This window comes from Macrosteles quadrilineatus, unplaced genomic scaffold (genome assembly GCF_028750875.1).
Source record: "Macrosteles quadrilineatus isolate MER2022 unplaced genomic scaffold, UCM_ALF_1.0 Scaffold_2__2_contigs__length_208266976, whole genome shotgun sequence".
Lineage (NCBI taxonomy): Eukaryota > Metazoa > Arthropoda > Insecta > Hemiptera > Cicadellidae > Macrosteles > Macrosteles quadrilineatus.
In genome coordinates this window covers 154,230,247-154,256,961 of record NW_026542595.1, presented here as the reverse complement: position 1 = coordinate 154,256,961, position 26,715 = coordinate 154,230,247, and the positions used below count along the sequence as shown (strand labels likewise).

The 26,715-nt window shown below is 36.4% G+C and overlaps 1 protein-coding gene across 1 annotated transcript; it reads left to right on the top strand.

Annotated features, from left to right (window-relative positions):
- LOC128986548 (dynamin-1-like protein) lies at positions 1-26,179 on the top strand. The gene is made up of 13 exons (XM_054406972.1): positions 1-247; positions 2,818-2,962; positions 3,729-3,937; positions 6,321-6,531; positions 7,666-7,766; positions 11,280-11,426; positions 13,742-13,905; positions 14,302-14,452; positions 19,719-19,934; positions 23,449-23,640; positions 23,923-24,199; positions 25,078-25,289; positions 26,016-26,179. The coding sequence occupies exons 1-13, from the start codon at positions 146-148 to the stop codon at positions 26,070-26,072; spliced, it is 2,184 nt and encodes a 727-aa protein (XP_054262947.1). The 5' UTR covers positions 1-145; the 3' UTR covers positions 26,073-26,179.
- The last annotated feature ends 536 nt before the right edge of the window (positions 26,180-26,715 follow it).

Below are 26,715 nucleotides of genomic sequence, written 5' to 3'. Positions count from 1 at the left end.
TGTAGTAAACTGAAACTCAACTGAATAGTAAACTTGACTTGCCTATTAAATTAGAAAAATTTGTACATTTCTGACTATTTTTTTTTTTTAGTTTCAAATAACTAATATTTAACATATATCGTATATAATTTTAAGCTATTGAAACATGGAGGCGCTTATTCCTGTTATAAACAAGTTACAAGACGTGTTCAACACTGTAGGGGCTGATGCTATTCAATTGCCTCAAATTATTGTGGTTGGAACACAGGTTAGTTAAATACACTACACCTTCCTTTGAATTTTTCTCATGATGTCCGAGGCTACTCAATAATTTGATTCCTGTTTGACACCAAAGAATTTCAGACATGGGCTATTAGTTTCAATAAGAATAAGTTAAGTTAGGCTCACTTGAACCAAAATTCATGTCTAAGGCCCCCATTAGCCGTGAGCAACATGTGGCGCAGCTAGTGGAGCCGCCGGTGTCGGACGTGTAGAGGGGCATGGAGTCAAATGGTGCCTATTAGGTAGCCGTGGAGAGACCGGTGGCGCCGCCGAAAAAGCTGCCCGAGGTGTTGTTGGGAGTGATTTTGCCCGGCAACATGTGTCGCGACCGTTTTAGTGTCCAGGCAGTCGGGGGCCATTGCAGTAGGATGGAGCCTATTAGCCGTGGGCAACATGCGACGCCACTGACTGCGCTCGCATGCATTAGGCCTAACTTATTAATGTGAAAACGAAGCCTGTCACACAGTCTACATCGTGGTTTGAGTCGATTGAGACGTGCCTCGCCATTGCCTCGCCTTGCTGTTATATTCATTAGTGACTTCGGTTCACTTTGTTTAACAGTGACCTTTTTAACAGTGTAGGCCTAGGCTATTCTTTCCTTATTGTGTCATTAGCATTTTTAGTTGTCTTTAGTTTAGATCCCTAATGTCTAGTGCTAATAGTGATGTGCAAATTGTGGATGCAGTCACTCACCGTCATGTTTGACACTAGAGCTGGGATGTAAGTTAAACTCATCACTCTTATCATAGCATGTGCGCTAACCCAAACTGGCGATCTACCATCATTTGGATGTCTTTTTCGCAACCCTCCTTAAATAATAATAAAGGTTTTTAAGAAATAACTAAGTTAGGCTTAACACGTTCGTTGCGAGAATCCCTTTGGCAGTACGGTCGGAAATGTGACGCAGCCTCAGCGTACCATTGAATCAGAGAACGCAATAGCATTAAAATATTTCAGTCTTGACAGCGGCAAAACAGCGGTGGGGATGGTGCTGTGTTGCCCCAAGAGTGGACGTAGTTCACTGAAAAACTCACAGATAGCTAGCAGCACTGCCTGGATCCGTTGCCAGTGTCTTTGTAATGTGGCTCGAAGAGAGAAAATCCCTGAAAACGGGATAAAAAGTGTTACCAGAGGGGATTTTATGGGAAATTTTACTACCAACCTAAACCCAACCTACACCAAATTAAAGTATACAACCTGCACAACATGCTGACGTAGTTTAGTTGATCCCTGATAAATACGGAGGTCACAGTAGACAAACTTGTACAATACTGCACCGTGACTCCGACCAGAGTCATACGCACGCTGTACCAGTACGGCTTGGCTCCGATCGGAGTCTTCAGCAGTGAATGTGTTATTTTATGATTTTTAACTAACCATTTTTACCCATCTTGTCCAAAACACTTAATGTGTTTGAGAAACTTGAGGACTAAATGATCTAGAAGAACCGAAGTTTAGGCCTAAGTTACCCGGCACCATTGGTGTGAATTAATATGCTTTTTAAACAACTATAGCCGATAGGCCTACTTACTGTACGGTAAGTTATGCATTTTTCACACATTATATTTGCTATATCTGTAGGCCTATTTAATTTTAAGGAGGTTAAGTTACCTTCTCGTCACACACTTCTTGATCCCCTAACTTACTTTATTCTTGAAATACGCGACCCAATTAAGTCAAATTAAGCCTTCCCGTTGATTTTACTACAAAAACTTAATTAAAACGATTATTAAACTGCTCTAGAGGTTAGCTCCTATAAAATCAAGGTAGCTAGGTACATGGGCATTGATCACTATGTCAACCTCTAAATCGATATATAGGCCTAACTTAAACTTAGACCGTGGGATTTTGTAAGTTAGTCCAATAGGTCAAATAACAAATGCTACGATCCTATCTTCTGCTGTTGTCCTTTTGTAATCCCTATCATGCTGATAACAAAAATTGTTGCTTCTTAGTTATCTCTAGGAGCCCTTACTTTACTGTCTTAAAAAATTTCTAAGTAGGCCTGTAGGCTACATCAGCTAGTGCTGTGTCATTCTGAGTACAGTAGATTTCCGATTGTCCACAATAATGAGTGGCTGTGTGATTGTGGATCATCAAAATTATGATAAAATACCTGGGAAATAACTTAAGTTAAGTTACCGGTACATCAACTTTTTTTTTAGAATTTGGCGGCCTCTTTTAACCTTGCATTTGCCCGTCCACATAGACTAAGCGCCCGTGCGACGATCGTTTACAGCAAAGCAAGGAGTGAGCCGGTACAGTACAAAGGTGAACTGTACTGATAAAATGTTATCGCCAGTGACCAGGATCCGAACCCACGACACTACTGCCTTGGGCCCGAAGTCCGTGACGCTACCGACTGAGCCACCGACTCACTCTTTGAATGTAAATTGATTGATTGATTGTACATTCAAAGCACAGATGATAAGCCCCCTCACACTAAACATCTTCGTCATTGCCAAGTTAATCTCCAGTTTTGGTTAATCAACTAAATCGGAAGTCTACTGTAGTTTAGGAAGAAATTACAGTTTTATGAAAGATTTATGTTTTCAGAGCTCTGGAAAAAGTTCAGTGATAGAGAGTTTAGTTGGGCGCACATTTTTGCCTCGTGGTACTGGAATAGTGACAAGGTGCCCACTGGTGATTCAGCTTAATTACTGTCCCAAAGATGACCGAGAACACAGGAGCACAGAAGAAGGTAAGAACATGTCCCAAAACAAACAACGTCCTGTTTGGGTAGAATTTCATAAGCAGGACTCCAAAAAACCGAATTAAATAATCAAACCGAATTTTCGATCTATATATCAATATTATTCGATATATCGATTATTTCATTTGAAGCTTGATATAACTAATGAGATAATCGATATAACTTATCGAAAATTCGCTAATTTTCATTCCGTATTTTGGAGTCCTGCTTATGAAAGTCTACATGGCTAGCCTATTCTATTGATTTATGTACCCTTACTTACTCTTAAATAAATAAATAAACACACTGGTCTGATTTTGTATTTGGTTTTGAAATGTAGGCTAATCGTTCAAAAGCTGCTTTTAACAAAACACTTCTTTTTATCTGTTCAGAAAATGTTAGTTTTCAAAAATTGTTTACCTAGCCTCTATTTTGAAAATTAGTATATTTTTAGAAGTGAGAAGCTAAGTAGCATAGTCCTTTGATCATTTACGGTTTTAACAAGTGTCAAGTGATAGCTTATAAAGCAATAAAATATTTCACAGCAAAAAAGCATTTTGAATGAACTTAGACATCCATAAAATGTTTAACTTAAATTTTTTTAATTCTATTAAGGCTGTGTTATTTAACATTTTTAATGTGGCTTGGTTATTATTGGATGGTATTGTGGACATATGCTTGCTCATGGCTGCCTATACAACTGTAAGTTACCACCTTGATTTGAAAAAATAGCCTTACCCTAAAAACCTTTTAATTTTTTTTATTTTCGTTTCAGGCACACAAAATATAGAAGAATGGGGAGTGTTTCTTCACACTAAAGGCAAAATATTCAGTGATTTTAATGAAATCCGAAATGAAATTGAGGAAGAGACAAACCGAAAAGCAGGACATAATAAGGGAGTGTGTTCAGAGCCAATTGTTCTTAAAATATACTCTCCTCATGTTCTCAACTTATCATTGGTTGATCTACCTGGCCTTACCAAGGTAAGCAAGTCGTAAGAATTCTTTATTGTAACTTTGTATTTTTACAATTAGGCCTAGGTATTTGAAAATGCTACAAGAAAACAGGTACTAATTTTAAGCCCAATGGCTTTCATTTGTGAAAAATGTTTGTGAGCTCATTAACAATGACTGTAGGTAGCTAACCTGTTTGAAATTAAGTTCTTACTTTTCTTTGTCAGAATTTGAAGTAGGCCTAGGTATCGGATTTAAGTATTCAAGTAGGTCTAAGTAGGCTATTGAAGTTGGCTATTTGAGTATTTATTTTGTAACCTGCAATACAGGGCCGCGCCATGGTCCCAGTCTACAGATTTTACTCATCGATGTGGCTTAAGGCTATAATTGCCATATCTCCATTATATCTCTCTTACTTTGTCTGCAGTGGATTTTTCAAATGAGGACTCTTTTTTGAAAATAGGCTATCACCAGGCCCGTTTTTGACCCTGTCAGCGCCCTAGGCACAACTAATAGTAGCGCTAGCGCCCCTAATATACATGGTTACCTCCCGCTATCTCCGCGTCCCGCCATCTCCGTGTACCGCTACCTCCGAATTTCAGAGTGACCCCTATAATCCTCGGTAACTTCCTGCGTTAAGACTTTCCGTCCAAACCTAACCTAACTTAACTTAACCTAACCTAACCTAACCTAACCCAACCTAACCTAACCCAACCCACGGGTTAAATTTTCATTAAATCTCCCATCCACGGGGCTTCGCAGCCGTGGATGCAATGACAGCTATCAACGTAGGCAGTGACGGGATTATAAGGGTCACTCAAGAATTCGGAGATGGCGGGACAGATTTGGGTTCGGAGATGGCGGAACGCGGAGATAGTGGGAGCACAAGATATACATAACAGGGTGTCCACAAATCGGGAAAACTGGGAAATCCGTTAATTATGAGTGAGTTTTTTAAACCGGGAATTATGCATTAAATTTGCATTTCTGCCTGGAATTTTCATTTTTCCGTGATCACGCATGACAACAGACCGCCATGATGATATCAAAGTCACGAGGGATGATCAGAATATTGCCGCGATCACGGAAACCCATGATAATGCCCACGCGACCGCGGGAAACAGCAAGAATTTTGCCACGATCGTGGAAGACGATAATGATCTCCACACAACTGCGGGAAATTATTAACATTTTGCCGAAATCGCGGGAGGCAATTACGATGTTTTCACGACCGCTGAAGACAATTAGGATGGTTGGTACAGGACTGCGGGAGATAGGCCTACGTGAGGGATATCAGAATTATGCCGCGATCGTACATGACTATGTGGATAATGTCCACATGACCGCGGGAACAAATCAGAATTTTTCCATTGACAGAAGACGATGATCTCCTCACGGTCGCGGGAGATGATTACCATTTTCCTCATTCGCGGGAGGCGATTACTATGTTCAAACGATCACTTGGAACGATATAAAGATGTCTTCACGGCCATTAGGGGTGATCAGAATTTTATTGCGATCGCGCAAGAATATGTAATGTTCGTCCACTCGATCGCAGGAAAATATCAACATTTTGCCTCATTTGCAGAAGACGGTAATGATCTCCGAAAGAGCGTGGGACATTAATACTATTTTGCTGCAATCAAGGGAGGCGATTACTATGTCTACATGACCGCGGGTGACAACTTAATGGTGTCTTTACGGCCGCGAGTCTTGATCAGAATTGGCCCACGATCGCGCAAAGCGATAATAATGTCCACACGACCACGGTAAAAGATAAGAATTTTGCCTGATTCACGGTAGACGATGATAATCTCATCACGACCGCGGAATATGTTCATATATTGCCGCGATCATGGAAGACTATAATTATTTATACACGACCACGGTAAAAGATAATAATATTTGCCTCATTCACGGTAGACGATGATAATCTCACGATACTCCTCACGACCGCGGAATATGTTCATACATTGCCGCGATCATGGAAGACGATAATTATTTCGATACAACCGCGGAAAATAGTCAGTATTTTGCCGCAACCGCGGGAGACGATTACGATGTCCACACGGCCGCGAGGAATCATCAGAAGTTTACCGTGATTGCATGCCAATACAACCACATTTTTTTTTTTTCAATTTCTTGGCGCCCCCCAAAAAAAGCCAATTGCCTCGCGCCCTAGGCACGTGCCTACCGTGCCTATTCGGTAAATCGGCCCTGGCTATCACTAGTTGTGAGATACACTCTAGTGCGATCAAATTTATGTTTAAAGTTACAACCCAGTTCTAAATTTTTGCCAGATGTTTGTGTTGTTTACAGCAATGGAGAGATGAAGGCTGCATGAGACAATGGTGCTTTAAGCCTACTTAAGTTGAAAGAGAGCAATCGATGTAAAATAAAAATTGTTATCTAGGTTCCAGTTGGGGAACAACCTGAAGACATTGAACTGCAGATCAAGAAATTAATCATAAAATACATAAGCAACCCCAACAGTATCATATTGGCTGTTGTTACGGCTAACACAGATATGGCTACAAATGAGAGTATCAAGATAGCAAGAGATGTCGATGTTGATGGTCGCAGAACCCTGGCTGTAGTGACCAAGCTGGATCTTATGGATGCTGGTATGTTTTGTAATACTCAGCATTTTTAATAGTATTTTTTGTTAGGTCTTACTTTTAGATTCTAAGACGTTAGGCTGTAGCCCTAAATCCTTTTACACATTACCTCAAGCTATGCCTTGAGAGTTGTGGCATTATCACTTAGTTACATTCATTGTTGAGTGATGGTATTTGAACCCAGGACCTTAGGGCTCAAGATTCGTGCTTGATCACTAGACCAGCTCACAGTCAAATAATCGGCTGATGTAAAGAAGAAAACCACTTGTATTAGATTACCTTTGTTGGTATTAAAAGTGTTCTTGTGTAAGGTGTTTGCATTTCACACTCTTGTGTGACATCTACAGGGGGTCTTCTGAAGCTATCTTATCACTAACACTATAGTCTTTATATTTACTACAATATTTACACACCCAGTCACTGGTAGGCCTATCGTGGTCAGGTCAAGTGAACGAAGCAAAATGCATTTTGACACTAAACATCCAATTCTAGAACTTAGGGAGCAATAAAAAAAGGTTATGTAGGCATAGTTGTAAGTTTTCATATCAATTTTTAAATTATCTTAATTTGCGTTTCTGTAAAACTTGTGTTTCATTAACATGTCCACATGGTTGGAATATTTATTTAGCAAAGTAAATAATTGCCTTGCTCTGTAAAGTGTTGAGAGTTTAAAATAAGTCTAGTAGGGCTCTGAGATTCAAACCTATAACATTACTGCAATTATTCCCAAACCTATAATGCTACCTTTAATAAGTGTTTGCTTTTTTATCTGATTAGTTTTTGTGCTATTGGTGTGTAGGCTATTTGATCCGTCCCATCATACAAACTAAGAAGACCATTGTAGTCATTCAACACAAGTATTGTGCATAAACAAAGTAATGTCATGTATTGGTCCCTCTGTAGTTTTACAATCTTACTGTAGGGAATGTGACTAAATGACAATAATGAAATAGATAGTGTGGACATAAAGGAGGTTTTTTTTTCAATTCAACTATTGGTGTTAGGCCTACTGATTAAATTAAAATACACAATGGCCATTTTAATGTCACAATTATTACATACTTATAAACTGATGCTTATTCAATTTAAATTGAAAATCTATTTAATAGTTTGTTTTACACAATAAAATTATTATTTCAGGCACTGACGCTATTGATATCCTATGTGGTCGAGTGATTCCTGTCAAACTGGGTATCATTGGAGTTGTTAACAGGTCACAAAAGGATATTAATGATAAAAAGGTAATTTTTACTTTATATTAACTAGTGGTGTGTCGATACCAAAATTTATCATTTCTGTCTTTTGATTTATCGACAGTGGGTTCTTTGCCTAAGGCTATGATGATGATGTGGCAATCCTGGGGGTTGGAAAGTTCCACGGTACAATCACTGATTTAAAGAACAGAGTTTTAAGGATGGATGACCATTGGTGTCTTGAAGTTGAGCTCTCTATCAATCCCAGAAAATTTGTAATGGTAGCCTTCACAAGAAGGAGAAAACTGGAATGGATCAGCCTGCTAATGCTGCAGGATACTGAATCACTTTATAATTTTAAATTATAACCAAAATGTGGGTTGATCCTTTATAAGGTATCCCCTAAAATTATAGCTCTTTCAGTTATATCATACTAGTCATACCCAACTCTAGTTCAGTATTCAGTTAAATTAAAAACAACAAACAACTTTCTTCAATCATATCATAGCCTCTAATACAAGGCCGCGACGAGACAAAAGTAACAACACCTGTCCCGCCAAACCCAATCAGCTGTTGCACTAATTTATAATGGGGCAGTCTAGGAAATGTTTATGTTTACACTCTTGTTATTTAGGTTATTGCCATGGCAATAGACATGACATTGCCACACACCAATACAATGGCCTTCTGTTAAAGGAAGTTATGATAGGTACTCCATATACATTTGAAGTGTATACATGAGGGTAAAAGAAATGAAAGGCTACTCACAGAGTCAGTTCTTTGGGACAGTCAAACTCAGCTTATTTTTGACAACAAGTATGTTAATTAGTGATGGTCGGATCCGGATATCGGACTACCGGATCCGCCGGATCCGAGCTAGAACCGGCACCGGATCGGATCCAAAAAATTCCGGATCTTGGGCTGGATCCGGTTTTGATGGATCCCATTTTTCAAATTTTTTCCCGATTTTTTCCTAGCACAAAGCTGTCTGTATCACTGTACATCACCGATTTTTTTACTAACACAAATCTGTCTGTATCACTGTACAACCCCGATTTTTTACTAACACAAAAAAGCTGTCTGTATCACTGTACAACCCCGATTTTTTACCAACACAAAGCTGTCTGTATCAGTGTACAACACCGATTTTTTACTAAGACAAAAAGCTGTCTGTATCACTGTGCAGCCCCGAGTTTTTACCAACACAAAGCTGTCTGTATCACTGTACAACACCGATTTGATTACTAAACACAAAGCTGTCTGTATCACTGTACAACACCGATTTTTTTACTAACACAAAGCTGTCTGTATCACTCTACAACCCCGATTTTTTACTAACACAAAAAGCTGGCTGTATCACTGTATACAACCCCGATTTTTTTACCAACACAAAGCTGTCTGTATCAGTGTACAACACAGATTTTTTTAACTAACACAAAGCTGTCTGTATCACTGTACAATCCCGATTTTTTACTAGCACAAAGCTGCCTGTATCACTCTACAACCCCGATTTTTTACTAACACAAAAAGCTGTCTGTATCACTGTACAACACCGATTTTTTTACTAACACAAAGCTGTCTGTATCACTGTACAACCCCGATTTGTTTATTAAACACAAAGCTGTCTGTATCACTGTATACAACCCCGATTTGATTACTAAACACACAGCTGTATGTATCACTCTACAACCTCGATTTCTTACCAACACAAATCTGTCTGTATCACTATACAACCCCGATTTTTTCCAGATTTGTTTACTATCACAAAGCTGTTTGTATCCATGTACAAGACCGTTTTTTCCCTGGGTGTTTGTCTCTTGATGCAAACAACTTATATGGCAAGGCCATGTCTCGATGTTTGTATCTAGATGCAAATAACTTGTATGGCAAGGCCATGTCTCAGTGTTTGCCTCTTGATGCAAATAACTTATATGGCAAGGCCATGTCTCAGCGTTTGTCTCTTGATGCAAATAACTTATATGGCAAGGCCATGGTCAGTGTTTGTCTTTTGATGCAAATAACTTATATGGCAAGGCCATGACTCAGTGTTTGTCTTTTGATGCAAATAACTTATATGGCAAGGCCATGTTTCAGTGTTTGTCTCTTGTTACAAATAAATAACATATACGGCAATGGCATGTATCTTTCCGAACTGAATCCGACCCGATTTTTCGGATATCTTCACACCTCTAGTTTTTAGTTTTGTACCTGGATGATAAGCTAACGGCCTATAATTTTGTCTCAAAAATATCCCGTTAGTATTTTAATCTCACCCGAAGCTACGTGATAAAAAATAATAAAAGTATGATTTAAATTGGCATTCTGTTAATTACGTTTTTTTTTTTACCCGCCCTTATGACAGTGTGTATCTGGATCCGGATCCGGTACCGACATTTTCTTGGATCCGCCCATCACTAATGTTAATACAAATAGCCGCGAAACGGCGCCCCCCATTCAGACGGCCCTGTGCCTGACCACAAAGGTTATTGACGTCTTAATATACAGTACCTACTGTGACATTGTCTAACCGAAGAGGTTATTGACTTGGTAATACAGTATACAGAAATGTGACATTGACTAACCATAGAGGTTACTGTCGTAGTGGTGGTTATAAGTATTAAATGGTGCCTATTCTATTCTTGCTTTTTAAATCACCATAAGCCCATTTGTAATTATTTTTGGGACTTGAGATTCGATTTTTTTAGGATTTGGATTCAAGATTTGTTATCAGGATTTGACCATCTCTTGTTGGAAGAGTAGGGAAGTTTTTTAGTGGATAGTTTACGGGTCTTTAAAACGTTCGCTGCTATAATCGCCTTGGTGGTACGGTCGGAAATGCGCAGAGCCTCGGCGCACCAGCGAACGCAATAGGCATAAAAATATTTCAGTCTTGACAGTGGCAAAACAGCGGCGGTGATGGTGCTGTGTTGCCCCAAGAGTGGAAGTACTACTGAAAAACTCACTGATAGCAGTACTGCCTGTAGGCCTATCCATAGCCAGTGTCTTTGTAATGTGGTTCGAAGTCGAGAAAATACCCGAAAACGTGCCAAAACCGTTGCCAGATGGGATTTTACGGGAAATTTTACTACCAACCTAAACCCAACCTACACCAAATTAAAGTATAGGACCAGTACAACATGCTGACATAGTTCAGTTGATCCCCGATTAATGCTGAGGTCACAGTGGACCAACTTGTATAACACTGCACCGTGACTCCGATCGTAGTTGTACACATGCTGTACCAGTACGGCATGACTCCGATCAGAGTCGTCAGCAGTGAATGTGTTGACCCGTAGTAGTCTGTAGTTAAACCTGAAATGTGTAAAGGCTGGCCACCTGTGTGCGTTAAAACCCATTTTTCCGCCTCTCCCTAAAAGTAAAAATGTATATCAGTAATAATGTTAATGGCATGTCATGGTTGAGCCTTCATAAAGTTTGTATGACTACTGTGCATTAAAAAGTCAGGCTATCTATGAAACCCTCTCCCCCCATTTGTGACAATCCCACCAAGCTCTAAGTTTAAAATTTTTAATTTTGTAAAATTGTATTAATATGTTCTAGTCAATCAAAGATACATTACGTGACGAAGCAACCTTCCTACAGCGCAAGTACCCGACACTGGCGAATCGCAACGGCACCCCTTACTTGGCCAAGACTCTGAATCGTCTGCTGATGCATCATATACGTGACTGTCTACCTGACCTCAAGGTAATCTTGAGCCAACATTTTATCTTCTATCAAAAAATAAATCATTGTGGAATAGCCTTAAATTACAGTAGAACCCCTGTTAACCAAATTTGGGTTAACTGAAACCCGGGTTAACCAAAATGGTTCCATAAAATAATACAGGGCTGTAAATTTTTTCAGTAACTTTAGTTGTTTAGTTAAAAATATTTTCTAACCCATTGTAACATTTTTGTAGCTGAAATAAAACATTGAAGTATATAGACATTGTCTTAAATTCATTTTTCCTACACAATGTGGTAATGCATTGGTTATTTTTAGCATATGATGGGTTAACTGAAACTTTGGTTATCCGAAATGGCTCTCCCCCCTTTATTTCGGTTACAGGGATTCTACTGTACACAGAAAGTCCATAGTAAATTTTGTACATTCCACCAACTAAAAAAATATGATTCACAGAAATTAAACATCATGCTGACTCATTATATACTAAAACATAAATGCATGAAAATTAACACATTGCAGTACAAAATTATACGTGAACCAAGCATTTAACAAAACAATACTTATTGATATTGTATTAAATTGTAAAAAAAAAGATTAAACTAATTTGTTTAATGTGATATATCTTTGTAGTGGGGTCGTAGAGCTGCATATGATGGCAGAATATTTCAGTTCTGGCAGAGAGGCTGCAATTTTAGGTGGTTATAGTATACAAGTTCCTGAACCTAAAACCGCCCAGACCCCAATTTTTAAGGACCTCGGTCGTCCGTAATGACGTCATAAAAATAGTGGCAGTAAGAGGATGCTGGGTCCCCATGAATTGGCTATAATGACAGAATGCCTGAACCGATTTTCATGAAATTTGGCACACAAGTGCTTGAATACATTATCTTGGCCTGGGTTGAAAATGGTCAAGTTTCATCAAGTCATTTCAAAATGGCGGCTGTTCAAAACTAAAAAAAAATGAGGAAAATAATTGTGAATTGTTTTATACAGGGTGAGTTTCAAATGAGTTCCCCCCTACTTTTTTATACATTTCTTAAGATATCAACTCCGAACCAGGTCAGATAATTGTAGAGTAGCGAATACTTCATTTTGACTGGGTTTTATTTTATCAGTTTTTTGTTATCAAGCTTTCTTGATAAAATATAACAATAATTTTTATTTAAAATGTCGATATTTCAAAAACCAAATATGACAATGAAAAACGGATTGCGGCATTGAATTCAACATAAAAAAGTAGTTCACAATGTTGGGTCACAACACCACCTTCATATTTAAAATAATTTATCACACTTCAAAATGGCGGATCCAAGATGGCGGCTGAAAAAAATACATCCGTAATAACTGAGTGAAAATAGGTCAACATAAATGGTGGTGTCCACTTATCTTTATCTAGCACTATTTTGAGATTATGGCCTTAGTTTGTAAATGCACAATGTTATAATGGACTAAAAATAAAGTTATAAAAAGTTCTCATAACTTTAGAATGGATCAACATTTTTGCACGGATTGCAACTTACTCTGAACGGATTGCAGCATCGTACTCAGCGTAAAAGTCTTGTTTGAAACGGTGGGTCACAACCCTACCTTTACATTTGAAAAAATAACTTTTTATCCAAAATGGCAGATCCAAGATGGCGGCCAAAAATTTAAACCCAGTGAAAATGAAGTACTTGCTACACTAGAATGATCTGACATGGTTTAAAGTTGATATCTTAAGAAATGTATAAAAAAGTAGGGGGGAACTCATTTAAAACTCACTCTGTATAAAACAATTCACAAATATTTTCCTCATAATTTTTTTTAGTTTTGAACAGCCACCATTTTGAAATGACTTGATGAAACTTTACCATTTTCAACCCAGGCCAAGATAATGTATTCAAGCACTTGTGTGCCAAATTTCATGAAAATCGGTTCAGGTATTCGGTCGTTATAGCCAATTCATGGGGACCCAGCATCCTCTTACGGCCGTCATTTTGATGACGTCATTAGGGACGACCGAGGTCCTTAAAAATTGGGGTCTGGGCGGTTTTAGGTTCAGAAAATTGTATACTATAACCACCTAAAATTATTGCCAGAACTGAAATATTTTCCTGCTACCCAACCTGACTATTGTTACAATCAAATTATCAGGAAACTGGTCCCAACTGTCCTTGATCATTGGGATTTTAGTAAATGGTCCTGGTTAAGAAACAGGTGGTGTTAGTCAGTAACAAAGTGACACAAATCATCTCACTCCATTCTACACTCATTATTTGTCAACTTAAAATAGGCACCACTGTGCCTAGACTGTGTGTCTCAGTCTTAAGAGCATTGAATGAAATTTGTTACAGACTAGAGTGAACGTGATGGTGTCTCAGTTTCAATCTCTGCTGAATTCGTATGGAGACGACGTTTCGGATAAGAGTCAAACGTTGTTGCAAATTATCACCAAGTTTGCGTCTGCATATTGCTCAACGATTGACGGAACTTCCAGAAACATTGAAACTACTGAATTGTAAGTCTGTATTAAAAATTAATAAATATGTTGTATCAAAACAAGTAGTCTTGGCCTATTTATTGTAACACGTTCAGTAGGCCTTTTCAAAATAAAATAGCAAGGTAGATTCTTCATGTTTTGCATGTGATGTTTACCTTACCAAACTACGGAACATCAACAGACAATAAGTAAGTAAATTATCCTGAAGTGATGGAGATGTATCCCAATAAAATGTATTAAAATTTAAAGTATATTCTAATTTAGGTCTCATAAACACTAGTTAGCCTGCACAAAGAATTTACTAATTAAGGCCAGTATTCATTTTTTACCTTTTTATTTTTAGTTTATTCGTTCATTAATTTCCAAGAGCTGAATAAGGTATAGATTACATAGTTAATAATAATTGCATTTCAGATGTGGAGGTGCAAGAATATGCTACATATTTCATGAGACGTTTGGACGCACCTTGGATTCTATACACCCTTTAGTAGGACTTACCAAAATGGATATCTTGACAGCAATCCGGAATGCTACTGGTCCTAGACCTGCTCTATTTGTCCCAGAGGTAAGTTTTGAACCAAACCTGTCCAATACTATGTAAAAAGTGCAATGTTTCTTTGAATATTGAATTAAAAAATTATTAATTTTTATTCCATACTTGTTAGGTTTCTTTAGATGCCTTCACTAATTCAGAGTAAGTTTAAACAAAAATAATCATCAACGATTTTTTCTATAGGTGGAAATATCAACCTTAAATTAAATAAAATACAATCAAATATGCTTTATTCATGTACAGCTTTGTACACTAAATGGTGTCAACTAATTTATTTTAAATTAATAATACAGAACCAGCAAATGAAAATTATCACAACTGTGACATTCGTATTTCTTTGTACATTTTCTTATTTTCCTTTTTTAATTTTACTAAGAAGGTTTTTAAAGAAATTTTAAGTTTTTAAATTTTCTTAAATTTCTTAACTTGTTTTAATTGTTAAGGAATTATTTGTGATTCCTACAAACTGACCACAATTATTTAGGTATGATTGAAAACATTTTATTGATTTTATTGAAAACCCTAGTATGAGTAATTTCTCTATCCATTGGGAGTGGTTGACACTATCAAATGCCTTAGTTAGGTCATTATGTCCATGATAATTCCAATCATGGACACCCCTTTATCAACCAATTCAATTGTAGGTACCTATAGATTCAATAAATGACACTGCTGCTGTACAGATTTTCCATGTCTGAATCCTGAATTCCTAAATGTGAATTTGTTATTCTTAGAAAAACCTTTTGTAAAAGCATATTTAACTTAAATAATTTAGAAATAATAATAATTTTCACTACAATTTTGATAACCTGGCTTCCTTTAGACCAATCTAACACCATACCAGCATCAATAAAATATCTTGTGAGTTCGAGAAACCTGAAATCTCTATATCCACTAGGTCTATTTAATACTTGTGACTCAGTTAACCTAAGCCCTCAATAATAATAAGAAAGTTCTAAACAAAAGCTTTCAGCCAAAGACAGACTTCACCCACATTTCCGTGTATTACAAATCCATTTATATTTGTTATCCAAGAGTACACATTGTTATGACTAATATTTTGCAAGAAAGCCAGATGGCTGGTTAAAAATTTGTTGAAAAGGAATCTATAATTAATACGCTACATGAAACTTGGTCGGTTGAACTCCTCCGCCATTTCTTAACCGATTTTATCCATTGACGTCTCATTGGAAAGAGCGTGTCGCGTAGATTTGCGAACTGGCCTTATATTTTTGTCCCTTGGGCTCTGCCCCAGTGGCTTTGAAAGTTCCCATGTTATCCTTATGAATAGGGGTGTGCAATGTATCGAAAATGCATCGAAATTTCGATTCGATTCGATTCATGAGGGAGTCAGTATCCATATACGAAAAACGCCTGCAGAAAGTCAATGCAATACCTGCAATACAGGAGCGCGTTGCTGTTGCGTTTCCTTTACGAAGGTGTTCTTATTTAATACTTTCTTTGCATTAAATATAGCTTTAATTGTTTTATAACTTTTTGTTTTGACATGATGAGAGGTTTTGTTTTTTGTCTTGATGTAAGCAGTATGGGACATGTTTTTACTACTGTAAACCTTACTAAAACAAGATAGGCTACTCCAAAATCATTCTAAAAATAAGTCTGAAAAATTGTTACTTTACTTAACTAGTAAAATTAATGTTTTAGATTGATACATTTGGTATTTTTGTTAGGGGTCTTTGGGTCCCCAAATTTTTCTGGTCAGGTCAGAGATTTGTTTAAAGATTAAGTTGGCTCACGACCTTTAAGAATAAAGACACAACAGAGCAATTGCCGCACTGCCACTAGCCAGAGCCAGTCGTCTAATGACAAGAGTGACAAGACAAAAGCCGTGACGCAACACTAACAGTGCAAAGAAAACAAAGTCAAAAGAAAGACTATTTATCCAGACATGCTAGTTTAATCATTTATTGTTTATTCCATACCTAATTAAAAATATATTTTAGTATTTTACATAATAAATTATAGGCCTACACTAAAGAAATATCTGACATAGTGAAGAGATCTGTATCTTAGTTAGATGGGGTTTAAAAAATACATTTTTAAGATCCAATACAATAATTACAATGAATTAATTTCATTGAAAATTATCTGTAACAGTTTTGTGTTTTTGAATAAAGAAATACATTTTTTGTCTCTACTTCCTTGTTTCAACACTAGCATTTTGTCAGCAATTGAAGCAACAGGGTGGTGTAGGTGTAAGAGGGGAGGGAATTTGGAGGGTCTATGACCTTGAATGCACACATAGTTGCCCAGGCCTGGCTGGTGAGAGTGATTCATTTTTTTGTTGACATACTATACTACCCTTCCTTCAGAGAAAAAGACCCTGCTGTGCGAAAAACATTGAGGGTAGTTTAAAAACATTGACCTGTGTTGCTAAGGGCACTAGAAGTTAGCATTTAACTTTCTTATCTCTTGATTTAATATTATTTTAATCTTCTAATATATAATTTAAGAGTTACTTTTCGGGTAGGCCTACCTAATAAATTGTGATATTGTTTGGCTTTATTTTATGGATTTTTAATTCTTTTCATTCATTAGCTATAAAAATCAGTTGTTTTAGGATTTTAATCTCTTGCAGTAGGTCTATACTACTGTATGACATGATATGCATTTTTTACAGTCCTTACTAATTATACCATAAACAACGTTTGTGTGTTATTTACTGTTTTTGAGTATTATAGTAAACTAGCTTAACCCTGCAGACGTTGTCTTGCCTTTGACTATTTATAATTTAAGTACCGTAACATTTAATTGTCTTACTGTATATGAAGTGCTTATAACTAAATTAAAATACGTACGACAACTAATGAAACACATATAGTACAAAGGATAACCGATTCTTTATTATTGCTCTTATATAAATGCTAGTGGGTAGACAATAATTTTGGTCTTTCTATTCGGCTCAATCACGTCCTGGTTGAAGTTCGTTTGCTACGCTCACTCACCTTTAGGTTGGAGCTCGTTCGCTACGCTCACTCACCTTTAGGTTGGAGCTCGTTTGCTGCGCTCACTTGCCTTCAGGTTAGCTCGTTCGCTACGCTCACTTGCCCTCAGGTTAGCTCGTTCGCTACGCTAACTCGCCTTTAGGTTGAAGTTCGTTCGCTACGCTCACTCTCCTTTTGGTTGCAAATTAGCTGTTGTCATAAATGTAAAAGAAATAACAGTGCTGCACCCTGTTGGTAATCCTTGTAACTTTAATGCTATTGAACAGCATAGAACAGAACCAACTTGTTTAATTGAAACAGCTGTTAAGATTCATTAATTCCATTTCTCATAAGGTTAACATGGGAAACCCCAGAGCCACTGGGGCGGAGCCGGAGCCGATTGGACGGATCACGAAATTGATGGTGTATAAACCTATTCCATGAAATTCTACACGTATGTACCAAGTTTCGTGGCAATCGGTTCAGCGGTGTCTGAGTTTATCACTGCCAAACATATATATATACAAACATCCTCTTTTATATATAGTATATATAGTAAATTAGTTTACACAATATATTTTCTTCAATGAGTTCTCCAATTGTCATGTTACTTAGTCTATTACTATTTAGGCCCTATAAAAATAATGCCTATGTAAAGCTGTAGGCCTACTTATGCCAATAATAGATAATTCTTTATTTATGATGATGTAACAAATAATGTAAGTGTGAGGTTATTATACTCAGGAGGTTAGGAGGCAGGGAATGAATATACATGTTGCATGGTGGGAACATATTATTTTTATTTTCTTCTTGCTTGCAGTCCTGAAGCCGGTCCACAGGCCCTAAACTTGTGATATGTTAGTTGATTTGTTAATAGTCTTTTTATATTAAGTTCCATTCAAATTTGTTGTAATTTAGCTACCTATTTAGTTATTTAAACAGTTATTAAAATGAGAATGAATGTCTTGATAAAAAAAAATTATTTTCTTCTTTCTTGCAGTTGAGCCAATTCCGAGTAAAAATTATGAAATAGGCAAGTAAAGCAGCTAACTGGTATTTCCAGCAATAATTATTCTAATATATGATTGAAAATAAATATTTTTTCACCTAAAATTCATATGTTTAGTATGAATAGGCCTAATACTACATCAACAAAAATTTGTATTACACAAATGTGGTAAATTTTAATTATTGTTAATCCACTCAATTGACAATTATGAATAGAAAAATACCGTATTGCTTCGAATCGAGCTGCGTCAAATCGAATCGAAAATCTTTTGAATTGAATTGTTGCTTTGAATCTAAAATTGTTTGCGGCTTCGCACACCCCTACTTATGAAGAACATAACTGTTTACATTTTGATCAGTTGTATAATTTAATTGCTGTTATTTATTTTTCAATTCAATGAAACGCATTGAGTACATTTATTTACTATTTGAGTTTGTGTAAACATAACCTCCAAGACGGATCGTGTTAGTATGGTTTTATCTTTTAAAAATTGTGTATTTATCGTTGTTTTGTGCTGCTATGACGGATTGTGTTAGCATGGTTGTAACTAAAATTTGTGCATTTATCGTTGTTTTGTGTAGCTATAATTTGTTTATTTGTTTTTTTTCTTTTAAATTCCTCCGACGTGACGACAACGAAACATAGACAGTAGGCGTAATCGTGATAACGACCGCAGCTACAGAACAGTGGCGTAGGGAATAGGCTTAACTCATCACAGTCAGCACCTGACCCTGGACAATCTCAACTATCAGGTTACAAATGCGCCCTTCCTAACACTACCTCAAAACGACTTGTCGTTCTCAATTGGCCCTCTATCAATGACCTGTGTTGCATGTACAGCGAGGCATTTTGAGAAGGAGAAAACCGGCCGGAATGCTTTAGGTTTATCAATAACGAAGATAAACATGTTCTAAATTACACACCGGTAATCATTGAGTTGACTCTTTTAAACTCATATGACTGTTATTCTCGTTTTAAAATAACTCCTGTAATACTTTGCAATTGCTCGAATTCAAGCAACATGCACACTAGTTTAGTTTAAATTCCTTCTGAATCTAGAACCTACTTTTTGATGGAGTTCTATATTAGAAAAAAAATCCATGTTTGTGTTTATCTTTAATTAATTTATTTATTTATTCAAGAAGTATTAAGATTACCACTAGTGTCAAACCTGGTGTTTAAAATTGTTCAGTTACGTTTACTACTGTACTAACTCAGCCCTTGCTTTGCTGGACACATTCAATGCTCAGGCCTGAAGCCTGTGTACACGGCCAACGTCAAGGTTAAAAGAGGCTGTCAACTCCTGATCTAGTGTTGGTTTCAGGTGTCTTTTGAACTACTAGTGAAGAGGCAGATCCGCAGATTAGAGGAGCCATCACTGCGCTGTGTAGAGCTAGTCCATGAGGAGATGCAACGAATCATCCAACATTGCGGTACAGAGAGTCAGCAAGAAATGCTGCGGTTCCCTAAACTGCACGAGAAAATCATGGATGTTGTCACTCATCTGCTGAGAAGACGTCTACCTCCAACCAATTCAATGGTATATAAAAAAAAAATCCTTTGCAAAAATAAAATAAACTTGCATTTGAAAGTTTGGAAAATATTTAAAACACTCTCTCTCCCTATGGAGAAAGTATTGTTTCCGTCAAAATTTTTCAGCTAGAGTTTCGGGAGGAAATATCCATTCTGGGTCCTCTTTCCTCTTGAACCTAAAATATTGGTCTTCGAAGTGGTGCCTGTATATGTGTGGATGTGCAAAGAGCTACAGACCACACCAGTGGTCCGATTTTGATGAAATTTGGTGTGTTGGTACTAGAGGTGTGCGGATAGTGAAATTTCATTTCGGATCGGATTCGGATCGGATAGTTGAGGCTCGGTTCAGATCGGATCGGATATTGGGAGGTTCGGATTCGGATATTTTCGGATTCGGATAGTTTGGCGCGGTTAATAATAAGCTGCATATGCATTTTTAACATATAAAACACTGTAAAGCTGTGTAAATAAACATAAATGGCGATTTTGAATCATAAAATTAGCCACGTCCACAGTTTTTCTCTCTTGAAAATCACAATTCACAACATCTATTTTCAAAAGTTGGTTGCTTGAATTAAGTACACTAGCAGCCAAAATCTTCACACAACACTTAAGCTCAGCAGGACTGATGTCAAAACGTTTGGGTTTGTTTACTTGAGGTAATGTTTTATGTTGTTTCCTGGTTCTCACAAGACAAGGATTTCTATCCCAATTTTATTTTCACATTGTATTTCCTTACGTTTTTGGAACAGATTATTGGCCTTAAGTGGTATTCTTGGGGTTTGCCAAGTTTAGAAAACATCACTAATACACTAAACTGGGCTCTAGATTTGATGTTGTGGCAAGTTAATTAGAGCAATTAGGCTTTATAACTCTGTAAAAGGTGTGTATCCCTGAATTTATAAATTTCATTCTACACTTATTAACTGCCAAACATAATTCAGTAGAACCTTGATGAACCAAGAATTACACTAGCCTACATAACTTCATTACCCCAAGTAAAATACCAAGATAAGTTTTAAAAGTTAAAAAGTTCAATTATTGTTAAACGACATGGGCAACTAGGCAACTTGTTGAATGGTGATGAGGGGAAACCCAAGAAATAGAAGAACAAAGAGAAAGTATAATGACGTTGTTATCTTTATACCCTTTTTACAATAATTGCTGTTATTGTTATTATCTTTATGTAAGATTTTATGATTTTGTTTTATAGGTTTATAAAATAATTCTTTTTAACCACGGGAATATCAATTTATAATTTATCAACGTGTTTCTCCTGAAACAGCAATACCAGATGTATAATAAAGGTCAATGACCTAAAATATCTTGATTGTGCAATATTGTATTTTGATGTTGAAATTCAAATCATGACAAAGGTTTGTTAAAAATGGATTTTAAATTCAACAATTATTGCAGTCCATTATTGTTAATCAGTATGGTCCCAAGTTATTGTTTTTGATTTTGAAACATCACAGTTCATTTGAAAAAATTAAAGTTGAAGCAGCCCAAGGTCAACAAGTCACGCGCATGTGCAACAATTGTTTTTTTACAAGCTTTCTCCAGACCACTGGGGAGGGTCGGGTCTGATAAGCCGTCTATTGTTCACTTCAACCCTCATTAGTGCCGCTCGGCTGCACTCAGTGGGGAACCCAATACCACAAATCAATCTTTTAAATGAATAAACATATTTGGTAATAATTGTTTTATTGATATTCACCTTGAAATTCCAATAAATTTGGTGTAAAATTTGACAAAAACCGGCCAATTTATTAATACATTACCAATCAAGTACATTGGTAATTAAATAATAGGTAAAAATTAACCGATTTTCGTCAAGTTTTACCCCCTGCTGTGCTATGTCAAAAAAGCTGATAACGACATGGGCAACTAGGCAACTTGTTGAATGGTGATGAGGGGAAACCCAAGAAATAGAAGAACAAAGAGAAAGTATAATGACGTTGTTATCTTTATACCCTTTTTACAATAATTGCTGTTATTGTTATTATCTTTATGTAAGATTTTATGATTTTGTTTTATAGGTTAATAAAATAATTCTTTTTAACCACGGGAATATCAATTTATAATTTATCAACGTGTTTCTCCTGAAACAGCAATACCAGATGTATAATAAAGGTCAATGACCTAAAATATCTTGATTGTGCAATATTGTATTTTGATGTTGAAATTCAAATCATGACAAAAGTTTGTATATTTCCCCTGGTCCCTATCATTTAATCATTTAATATACACAATTAATACTAAATAATCGTGGTTAGTTCTAATTTTATTTTTGATTATTCAAAGTTTCTACACAATAAGACAATCCAAAGTCAAACCGGGCAATGAATACTCGAAAAACAACGTATCTTGTCCTGTGATTGGAATACCACTCGCCAGTCCTTAGATTTAGGGAAGTAGTGCAAGTCTATATATAGCTTCAAGGTCGTATTCATTCCAGACGAATCTAATCGTAAAGCAAAACAGCTGATAACGACTAAACTAGACATCGGTATTGCATCATACGGCTTCATTGTCCTTTGCTGTTACGTCGTCGTCGTTGGAAACGTATTGCTGTAATTTTGTCCAGGGAAACTAATGATGGTTATGAAGATTTAGTTTTCTGTCCAAAACGTCAAAATATGTTGTCTATCCGAAAAAGTCGGATATATAACGGATAGTATCGGATATCAAATTTAGGCTACGGATATCCGAACCGAACCGAATCCGACCCGATTTTTCGGATAACCGCACACCTCTAGTTGGTACCAATAAATAGTAAACTTATCCTATCGCCTATGGTTTTTCAATTTTTTTTTAACTTTGATTTTTAATGATGAATTGAATTTTCCATTTAAACCCATAGAATAATGGAAAAATTCGATATTCACAAAAGCAAAGCATCTTAATTAGTAAGTTGTACCTAGTTTAAACTCTAAACAAAGTGGTGTAACCCTGATTTCTGTAAAAATGTTGGTTCAAAAGTAATTGTAAGCTTTTGTGATTTCCCCCATGAAATAGCATAGTTACTCATACCACTTGCCCATGATAAGGATTGTTGACAAGCTAATGGCAGAAAGTATGTCTCATATTGCTGATACAGTTTGGAGTTTATTTAATTAAGTGATATTTTTTATTACCTTTCAACAGGGTTTGACGTTCTTAAGACATCATGGCATTTCGAGGCCCGGTCGGTGGCTCCGCCGCCAACACAGTTGCGCCTAAGATTTTTTCTTTCTTTAATATTACGTGCAAACGCTAGTGTCACATTCAGGCTTTAGTGGAAGTTGTCTTGGTCGGCTGAGACTAACAAGTGAAGCTCTGAAGTTGTTCTTCATTTTCAGAAGTCTTCCACTCCATCCACTGGCTTTTTATTTAGGCCCAGTCAATTTTGAATTGTGAATGTTACCCACTATGTCATCAATCCTCTTGGTACAAAAAAACTCTAAAATGTGTGGTCTTTATGTTTGCAAGACTCAAAAATATACATAAATAAATGGTTCAACCTTGACTATTTGTTGTAGGTTGAAAATCTGGTTGCGATTGAGTTGGCTTATATTAATACAAAACATCCAGACTTTCACAAAGATGCTGCTTTGGTTCCCTCTCTTCTGAAGTCTGTGGAGGAAGATACAATAAGACATCAAACCAGAAACAACAAAAGACACACTGTTTACTTGACTAATGCTGACTCTGTTGTCAATGACTCTGAACAGGTAAAAAAAAAATACAACTTAAAAATAATAGCTCTTGTTTGGCGTACTTATAAAGTTTTTTTGTTTACACAAACTTTTCTTTTTCTCAAAGCTGATTTTAATGTTTAGCTTCCTTTTACTGCTTCGTATAGGCCTACTACTTATCTCATGCAAATATTTTCTTCATTTATGATACGTATAAGGAAACAATTATTTTAGGAATTATTGTAATAGAACATTACAGAAATTACTATCATTAAATATTCTTCATCACTGTGAAATAAAGACTTATTTCAATTTCAGCAGAACCATGGCCATAATGGTCGAAACAATGAAATACTGATGAACGCAGACCGTTCAAATTTAAGAAACTTGATGTCCAATATCTTCCCTCGTCAAGAGAACAGCAAGGATCCATCAGCAGAGAACTCTCCGTTGTCCACACCCACACACCAACCCAACGACACGGAGAGTAAAAGCGTTATGAGTCCTCAGAGACCCATCAACTTGCTGCCGGAAGTCCCCACGCAGACTAGTCGCAGGTTGTCAGAAAAAGAGCAAAGAGATTGTGACGTTATTGGTAAGAGATAAGTGCTTTTCGTAATTAATGTTATAATATTTCATCCAAAATGATGATCTTAAACCCAACCTATGATTAATCTAAACCATAGTAAAAATTAAAATCAATTGGAAAATTAGCCAGAAAATAGGAATTCTCCGAGATCGTACAGGTAGTTAGCCTGAGTTTTCAACAGAGTGAAATGAAGCAGAAGAAGAAATTAATCTCATACCTTGATGCTGATAATATTCAGAAAAAACTGTCGATTGTTTTGACGAATAGAATTTTAGTTTACCGTTGTACATTTTTAAACAACAGCTAATAAATTAACGTAAAAAACTACTGGTGTAGATCTTTTTGAACCGAAATAGGCTTCAAATTCCTACCATTCGTTAACTGAAACAAATAGGTTATCTAAATGGATTTGATTTCTTTACTTTAGTTAGTTGGGGTTTTACTGTGTATTTTTAAGCCTTCTATATCTGAATATAATCCTACTGATATCTTCTACTTCATTCTGCATCAGAAATTGTTTTCAAAATATGGACCAGACTTTTTAATTTAAGACAACGTGTGGGTCTTGCAAATTATAGAACTATTCTATTTTACATGTTTACTCTGCATATTATGCAACAATTCTATTTTACGTTTTTACCCTGCACATTATGCAAAACAACCAGCAATCTCTTACCGTTCCCTCTTTACATTTCTGGAACAAATTCAAACCATCTGCCACTGGATCTAGAGTTGCCCCAATTCTGCATAGGTCCTTTTGCTTTTGGGCTTAGCCAATCCATCACAACTTTGGTACTTAACTACTAAAACATGAGTTAAACATTTTATATTTTTGTTTACTATACCTACTGTAATACTCTAATACTTTTAACTTTTGTTTTCAGAGCGTCTTATCAAGTCGTACTTCTACATAGTTCGGAAATCAATCCAAGACAGTGTTCCTAAAGCTGTGATGCATTTCTTGGTGAATTATGTGAAAGACAACCTACAGTCAGAGCTAGTCACACATCTATACAAGTCCGATAAAGCAGATGAACTGCTCAACGAGTCTGAACATGTTGCACTGAGGAGGAAAGAGGCCGGTGATATGCTTAAGGTATCGTTCATACATCTAATAAAATAGTTCGCATCTAATAGATTTGTTAGCTTGATTGTGAAAAAGCTTGTTTGTCTTGGTTTGTAAAAAGTTGTCTTGTGCTAAAACCTGTAAGCCAATTATATAATTTTAAGGCTTTTTGTGTGTTTAGCGGGCAAAACTTTACACTTATCACAAGTTTTGTGTGTTTTAAAGTTCTGTGTTTCTTGTGCTGGATTGGACTTCTCCTCTTTCCGGTAAGCCTGCTATCCTCACAAAAAAGCCTAAAATCTTAGGCCCTTGTGCTTTATAATAGGCTACATCTGTTATTATTATAATTTGTGATTGTTATTCCTTCCTGAATGGGGAGCGAGTTAGTCTTTTGTTTAGTTAGGGGAAGTTCCGTCCCTGAGGTCCCAGGTTCAAATCCCACCAAATCACCAAAGACTAGCCTGAAGTAATGTGAAAAACAATCTCGCGCTTGTGTCTAGCGTCTTAGGACAAAAATTTAAAAAATCCTGGATAACAAATGCATTTTAGTGACAAGTCTTTTTGTCTTGCGTACTGTTATCTCATCTGTTTTGTGTCTCTTGACAATCTTGACAACGATCTTGGTTGACAATTCATGATTAAAAGCTATACTTAGTTATCTATGAAAGTCTACAGTTCACACTGCATTGGAGTAAACTTTTGTTGAATATACTCAAATGGTTATCATTTAAAAAAAACTATTTTCTTCTGTTTCAGGCACTTCAGAAAGCCAATCTCATAATCAGTGAGATCAGGGAAACACATATGTGGTAGACGCGACATAGTTGTTCTCCTTTAGTGCATCAACTTACAGAGAAATTAGGTTAGTTTGTAATGTGCCTTACAGAACATGTATTTAATATAATTTATTTGTGAATCAACATGTGTCGTGTTGTAACGCTTTTAGAATTTTTGAGAGGATAGGATAGCATTCTTACCTGAATGGGAAAGAGTCCAAACTGGCACAGGAAACACTAAACTTTACACTTTATACACAAAACATTAAAATTAAAACATTAAAAACATTAAAAAACAAAAAACATTAAAACATTAAAATTTTTTTCACTGTCACTGACAGCATTTTCAACTAAGAAAAGGGAGTTTTCTTTATGTCCAAAATATTCTAAAGAAAACTCTCTCTTTCTCAGTTGAAAATGCTGTCAGTGACAGTGAAATATTCTAATGTTTTGTGTATATAGTGTAAATATTTGTGTTTAGTGTGCCAGTTTGGACTCTTTCCCATTCAGGTAAGCCTGCTATCCTCTCAAAAATCCTAAAAACCTAGGCCCTTGTGCTCTATGTTACACCCTTGTTGTAACGATCATCTTTTTTTGTATCCGTTCTCTATGTTAAATCCACAAACGTTACAATTTTTTTTTACGCTAAAAATGTAAAGTGAGAATTTATGTAAATTACT

Bases quoted from the DNA above. Each gene is read 5' to 3' on its own strand.
- LOC128986548 (XM_054406972.1), top strand. From the start codon at position 146: ATGGAGGCGCTTATTCCTGTTATAAACAAGTTACAAGACGTGTTCAAC. The intron at 2,963-3,728 runs GTAAGAACATGT...TTTTCGTTTCAG, and splicing joins ACACAGGAGCACAGAAGAAG to GCACACAAAATATAGAAGAA. The intron at 25,290-26,015 runs GTATCGTTCATA...CTTCTGTTTCAG, and splicing joins AGGCCGGTGATATGCTTAAG to GCACTTCAGAAAGCCAATCT.